Source organism: Sycon ciliatum, chromosome 2, assembly GCF_964019385.1.
Source record: "Sycon ciliatum chromosome 2, ocSycCili1.1, whole genome shotgun sequence".
NCBI lineage: Eukaryota > Metazoa > Porifera > Calcarea > Leucosolenida > Sycettidae > Sycon > Sycon ciliatum.
In genome coordinates, this window is record NC_088644.1 from 12,271,050 (window position 1) to 12,278,326 (window position 7,277).

The window sequence follows — 7,277 nt, forward strand, 5'->3', positions numbered from 1 at the left end:
TTTTGATGCCCCGCCGAGTGTCGTTATAAGCGAAGTTGACTGTACTCCCGTCTAGCGTCTAGCGTCTGCCGACAAGTAATAGTTACAAGTAACGTTTTAGCCAGTAACTGCCGCATGCAAAAGGGGTCGGTACGAAACTATTCGCAGGCCGTCTTTGGGTGTGGGACAGACTCAGTGGAAGCGATTTTACAGCGGCTGCTAGCCTACAGTACGGTAAGGGAACATACAGCTTCAAACTTCTATCTACCTGATCTACCATGGTAGCAGTGCGCTGATCTCAACTCCACTCAAGTAACCAGACAGACAGACTTGAACAGTCTCTGTAGCTGTATCACGGGATCAAACGTGTTTCAAACGTCACCACAGAGCCCAGGAAAAAATAGCAGCCAATCCGTTCGACTGCCCATCGTCGATATCGGATTCAGTATGGGTGGACATGCCAAACGCAAAGGTGACTACCGGTGCACCACCAAGCCTGACTCCCTAAACCTTCTACACTGGCTGCAGTGACAAGATTTGAAATCCAACTGGCAAGTGACACACTGACAGTGCCAGTAGCCAAAGACTGAAACATTCATAGGATTTCGCACTCGAGAAAACATTGTGATCAGAATCATCTGTTTCACTTTTTCACATCGAAGCGAGGTAAGGATGTGGGCCCTTCACTTGGCTGTGAACGTTGCCTTCGTGGCACTGGTTTTATCGACGTGCGGCGTCAATGGTGAGAGATTCGTGCAGCCAGCGGCTGGTGCCAAGCCGCATATCGTTATGATCCTGGTGGATGATTGGGGATGGGCAAATGTTGGCTATCATCGACAAACTCCAACCAAGGAAGTGCAGACACCCAACTTTGACTCGCTCTGTAAGCAAGGCATTGAATTGGATCAGCACTATGCGTACAAGTTCTGCTCGCCTTCTCGATCATCTCTAATGAGTGGACGACTACCCATTCACGTCAACATCCTTAACGCTAGCCCAGACATTCACAATCCGGAGGATCCAGTGTCTGGATTCGCGGCCATTCCTCGCAACATGACTGGTATGGCAAGTAAGCTGAAGTCTGCTGGTTACGCCACGCACCACGTTGGAAAGTGGGATGCTGGAATGGCCACACCGGATCATACACCAACTGGCCGAGGCTTCGACACGACATTTGGCTACTTCCACCACGATAACGACTACTATACAGAAAAGGTATCTTTATACCGTGTTATCTCTAATATAAGCACAGTCTCCAATAGCACGTCTCCAATAATAGAACACATTGGGGCGGCATTCAAAAAATAAAGTGCTCAGTCTCCATTATAAGCACACTGTATAAATTCATTATCTGTACCGGCGAAAAAACCCTGAAATGTGTGTGTCTGACATATAAATTTGACATGGCAACATGCCTCTGAAATGAGGTTGAAATAATAATGGAACAGTCTCCAATAAAGGAACGTCTCCATTAATAGCACGGGGCGCAGGTACATTGAAAAAATAAAGGACCGTGCTTATATTATTAGAGATAATACGGTAACTTTCGTAACAAAACAGAGAAGAAAATGATAATTTTACACTATTATCAGCAGGGGCGTCGGACACGGTACGGTCACTACGGTATTGACCGTACCACTATTTGCCCCAAGTACCCTGTGAATCAATAAAATGCACTGATTTGGGCTCTAATTTCCCAAAATTTTCGGCTCAGCCACCCCTCCCCATACCACGAGTAAACTGTGCTTCAGATGGCTGACCGTACCACACTAAATTACCTTCCGACGTTGCCCCTGATCAGTATAAAGTATAATTTGATAACCGCGGTTATCAAATATTAGAATCAACTCGTAAAAACTCCAAGTCAATCTCCCATTGACACAAACCTCGTTTATTGAACATAATCATATCCTATCCAATAAAAACAGTTCATAAAAACAGTTCATAAAAACAGTTCATAAAAACAGCTTTTTAGGATCGGACCCAGTCCGCATAACCAAGAGAGCTAGCTCCCTTGGCTGCTGTTGGAATATGCAAGAATGGGCCTTCCAGATAAGGTCTAACAAGGAGCAGTGGCTATAGTTATGAAATGAACACCGGTAACCATGGAGACAGACCACACTCTCATTATAGATACTGGTTATAAATAGACCGAATAAGGAAAATGATGCGATAGCCTATGAAGACTAAAAGAAATTGAACCAATGACAACAAATACTCGTCCAGCACACGGGTTGTCATAGCAACACAAATAACAGCTGTCCGCTAATTTTGTTGTTGGAGATTGAGTAGGAGTTTTTACTGGTTGATTCTAAATACAATAAATGCTCCGGCCTTGGGTTTATGACCAATAAAAACTAATTATAAAAACCTCGGGGGACCTCGGTTTTTATAATAGTTTTTATTGGTCATAAACCCTCGGCCTCCTCATTTATTGTATACATAATTATTGTCTCCTCACCGTTTGTATAAAGTATAAATGGTTGATTAATATGGTGGTAAATACACGCCTGCCACACAAGCTCTCTAAGCTGCAAAGTTATTCTGGCACTTAGCTTTCCTTCTCACCACCACCACCATCAGGTTGCGCCTGGCACCTAGTCGACGCATAGTTAGCGGTATCCGACATAGCAGGCTGGTACATCAGGTAGCGCATGGCACGTAGAAGATGACACAGCAACGACATAGCTCGATTGCGACGTACGTTTCGTCGCCGCTGGACTCATCAGGCAATCTTCTTCTTGGATGTCTTCATATGGATTCTCTGCCATTCTGTGTCATTCTGTGCCAGAATAACTTTGCAGCCTAGAGCCTAGCCTAGCGTGTGTGGGCAGGTGTGCATTAACCACCAGATGAATCAACCATACGTACAGCTGCAGTGGAGTCTTCAACTTCATTATATTAAATGTCGAGCGATCTCTGTTGGCATAATGCGAATACTATAGCTTAGTGGCAGAGCATCGCTCGCCCAAAGCGAAGGTCTCCTTTTGGAGTCCTTGTGATCAAGCTTTTGTCTGACATTCCCCGTTCAACTCCCTCAAACTAGTGACGTATCAATCGTATTCTGTTGCGGAAATACATGTATTGAACCTACATTGGAAATCTGCCGACAGCTGCTGTGAATGATGTGCTACTTGTTATGCTTGACTGCAGGTGGGAAAATGTATGTATGACAAGCACATGCATTCGGATATAACGGACCTCTGGATGACGGACGGACCGGGAGTGGGTTTCAACGGAACTGTGTATGAAGAGGAGATGTTCGGGAAGCATGTGATGGATGTGAGTGTCTGCAGACTCTTCCTTATTGGCCATGGGCCATGGTGGAAATAAAGCATACCAAGGATTACAACTTTCTTGTTGTGCACACATTTGAATAGCTACTCCAAGTACAAGCAAAGTTGAGGGGACCAAATCAGGAAATTATTTGGGGTACCGCATTGCCCCGAAAAAAAAGGAGCACCTCAAAACGTTTCTCGTGCAAATGGGGGATGCGACTTGCAACAAGTGTGACATCCTACTTGTGTGAAGTTACTGAAACAATATGCCTGGGACGTGAAAATGGGGGTGCGACTTATATGCGAGTGCGACTCATAATCGGGGAAATGCGATAGTAATCATGGAAAGTAGGCAGCATGTGATCAGCATATACTGTGAAACCGGAAAATTTCGGTGGAGATTTATTTTCGGTAACTTCGGTATAGGTAATTTTGCCTAAAATAAAACGCGACCTAAAATTCAACCATCCCATGCCACACAGTGTGCAAAATGCATTTTTGGATCTGGAAAACTGGTTTACCGAAATTTTCGCGCTACCGAACCGTTGATTTTTGGGAAATACAGTACCGAAAATATTACACCACCGAAAATTCCCGGTTTTACTGTAGATATGTGCAGAGGCATAGGGCAAAGCCAACCAAATTGATGCCCGCCCAGTGTCAGCATGCAATGAGAAATAATCAGCAATGCCTGACGTATCACGGAACAAACTCTCGTCTGAAAACTAACATTGCACCTGCCGCAGTCACACTCGTGTTTTTTGCCTTTTGTTTCTAACCCTTTGCTCAGATTCTGTCCAGCCATCCAGTGGACACCCCTCTGTTGCTCTACTATGCTCCACACATTGCTCACACACCGCTTCAGGTGCCACAGAGCTACAAGGACAAGTTCAGCTTCATCGATGATGAAACTCGGTTGATATACCACGCCATGGTCAACTATCTGGATGACGTCATCGGAAACTTGACCAAAGCGTTGCACGATCGCAACATGTGGAATGACACACTGATTATTGTCAGCAGTGACAACGGTGGACCAGAGTATCCAGGTGGTGGAGCCAATAACTTCCCACTCCGAGGTGGAAAGATGTCAAACTGGCAAGGTGGTGTTCGTGTCAATGCATTTGCATCCGGTGGTTTGATCCCAGCATCTATGCGTGGACAAAAGTATGATGGATATGTAGCCCTGGCTGACTGGTACGCTACATTCTGTTCTCTAGCTGGTGTGGACAAACACGATGCTAGAGCGGAGGCAGCCAACCTTCCAGCAGTGGACGGTCTGGATATGTGGCCAGTGTTGTCTGGACAGAATATGACATCACCGCGTACGGAGATCCCACTCAGTCCGGGACTGATCAGCGGAGACTACAAGATTCTCGACACTAAGATGTTTCAGGCAGGATGGACTGGACCACAGTATCCAAACTCGACTAACCCGAGAGGTGGGATTGATGCAGTGATGGACTGTTCACACACGCCATGTCTGTTTAACATCAAGGAAGATCCAGAGGAACGTACCAACATTGCCGGCAGCCAACCCGACATCTTGAAGCACATGCAAGAACGCTGGTCAGCCTGGAATGCAACAGCATTCAATCCACAGCGTGGACGTGCATGGCCAGAAGCCTGCCAGACAGCTGTTGAGAAGTATGGGGGATATTGGGGCCCTTTCTTGCCTTAAACTAACCTCTTTTGGAACACATCCATTATCGCCTTTTCTAGCTTTATTTACTCCGCATCACATTTTACTTTCTTCTCCCAGGTCCCTGCTTCCCCTCCCCACCACCACCAACACTACCATCACCACACCCGCACAGTTTCCACGGTTTATTTGAAAGCATTTCTCTTCATTTTTTCTTCAAACGTTTCCCGTTTGCGTCTTTCCCTCAAACCAATGGATATTTTATGACTTGGTGTTCCCCGTGTGCTAGTTTGTACGTGAACTGTGTGGGCCGCAGTGAAGGCTGTGTCCCACCCGCCTGTGTGGATTCACAGGAAGTCTGAGTTACGAAGTCTGAAGCCGAAAATCTTGAATGGTCGCTGCTTGGATGAGGATTACACCTTACCTTAGCGGTAGAGCCTCACTGGCCATAAGCGAGAGTCCCTGGTTCGACTCCTGGTTTTGACAGTCATTTTTTTCCTTCAGACTTTCCTGTTTACATCTTTCCTTCAAACTTACCTCCAGCTTACCTGGAGAGTTATTCCAGCAAAGCGCACCTTGAAAAGTGAAGGTTCCCAAAGTTTCCCCGAATTGCTGCGGGTGGAACTTGGTGAGTCCACGTATCCCGTCACCATTCCTTTTGTTCATGTTCACATCCAAGTCGAAAAGCGAATTTGAAAGCAAATCTATTCCATGACGAGGAGAGAGTTCTACACACCACACGTTGCAGGTGGTCGTATTCTTTACACGGTGCGTTCGCATCCTTCCACTTCCATACCGCCCTGGGCAGTTTCTGTGGTCTGCCACACCGCAAGTCCGCTCCTGCTCCGTTGCTGAAGTGGTCAATAACTACTTCCATTGTGATTGTAACATATTTTCCTTTCGCACAATAGAGATGTGGGCAGTTTCGGTCAATGCAAACTTTCCAAATACACGCAAAGACAATACCTATTGGAGTGCTATACAGCATATATATATGTGCTTGCGGTTACCAACCAAAGTCTTGACATGTCAAATTCTGAGAAAGCATCACGAGTGTAACTCGTCTTTTGTTGAGCTCCTGTAATCCTGAATGACTGGTACAGCAAAGTGTGATTAGTATTTTTGACCCATTTGGCACTGCTTCGAAAAGATCTCGTTGTGTGTGCACTCTTGGTGTACTGGCGCTTAGATATTCGTCTACTTCAAGTGCCGGTACGACTATTGTTCATCCGGACTCCATGCAATGGCATGTCCTTGCTGTGAGTGCACAGGCACGTGTACATGTAGTGTCAAAGAAGTTTGGCATGGTGGGAAAAGCAGGACTCTGCTATTTGGATGATATCCTACATGCACTGTACTAGTACTATACTAGTAATAGCATCACTACTTTTCAAGAAATTAGCAGCTGCAATGGCACACGATGGGGCCATGGGGCCTGTATGATAGCTTCGGTACATCAGTATACCATGGTTTACCGTAGTGACGTCACACACGACAGTACCTCAAGCAAGCAACACCAAGGGATGCGTGTATACTAGTAGGGAGTAGCAAAACACCGTCTTTTACCAATCCCTCGTCCTCGTGTATTCCACGCTTTCCCCTATTCCGCAAAACCCATGCGGGTAACTGAGTGTGGTAGCATAGATTATACATGACATTGTACATGTGCCTGCGAGGGGTTGGCACCACACAGGATTCCTGGAGTTGCAAAGGCACTCGCAGAAATCAACGCTGCATGAAAAGCTTCTTTTACGGGCAAAAACTAACACAATGGATTCAAATGCAATACAACACTAGCACAGGAGAAGAAAACAGGAAAATGCATGTGTAAAATGAAGATTTTCAAACAAAAACAGAAACAAAACAGAAAAACAGAAGTCAATAGGTAGTACTGCGCATCATAACATTATTAATTTGTGCCACCGAGAGATATACATTTGTACATGTACATTGTATTCACTAAGATACATGTCTACTCACTAAGACAGTAAACACAGGACAAACGCAACTGCAAAGTAGAAAGAAAAGGGGGTTCATCGACTGACAACCGCTCTCTTCAGTTGCTATTCGCAATAGCAACAGTTGAACTGAATCCATTTGTGGTTTTCCCAAATAAAGCTTTGAGAACAGTTGACCTGAATAGAGCGGTTGTCAGTAACCGTTACTATCGGTTGACAAACCCCCTTTCTTTCGTGAGATATATTGCCTTGTTTCTATAACTATGGGAACGTACGCCTGGACTCTTGAATTTCACACGGCCACATGGTTCCTCATTGAGGAATACAAGAGGAAAGTGGAAAGAATATGAGGAAACAGACAAAGTTCACCCATCCCACTTATCCCATAACAATAGTACTCTGGCACATGCTGGGTCTTAC

At 45.4% G+C, this 7,277-nt stretch overlaps 1 protein-coding gene across 1 annotated transcript; it reads left to right on the forward strand.

Annotated features, from left to right (window-relative positions):
• The first annotated feature begins 578 nt into the window (after positions 1 to 578).
• Positions 579 to 5,187, forward strand: LOC135808744 (arylsulfatase B-like). The gene is made up of 3 exons (XM_065321971.1): positions 579 to 1,194; positions 3,133 to 3,261; positions 4,048 to 5,187. The coding sequence occupies exons 1-3, from the start codon at positions 652 to 654 to the stop codon at positions 4,936 to 4,938; spliced, it is 1,563 nt and encodes a 520-aa protein (XP_065178043.1). The 5' UTR covers positions 579 to 651; the 3' UTR covers positions 4,939 to 5,187.
• The last annotated feature ends 2,090 nt before the right edge of the window (positions 5,188 to 7,277 follow it).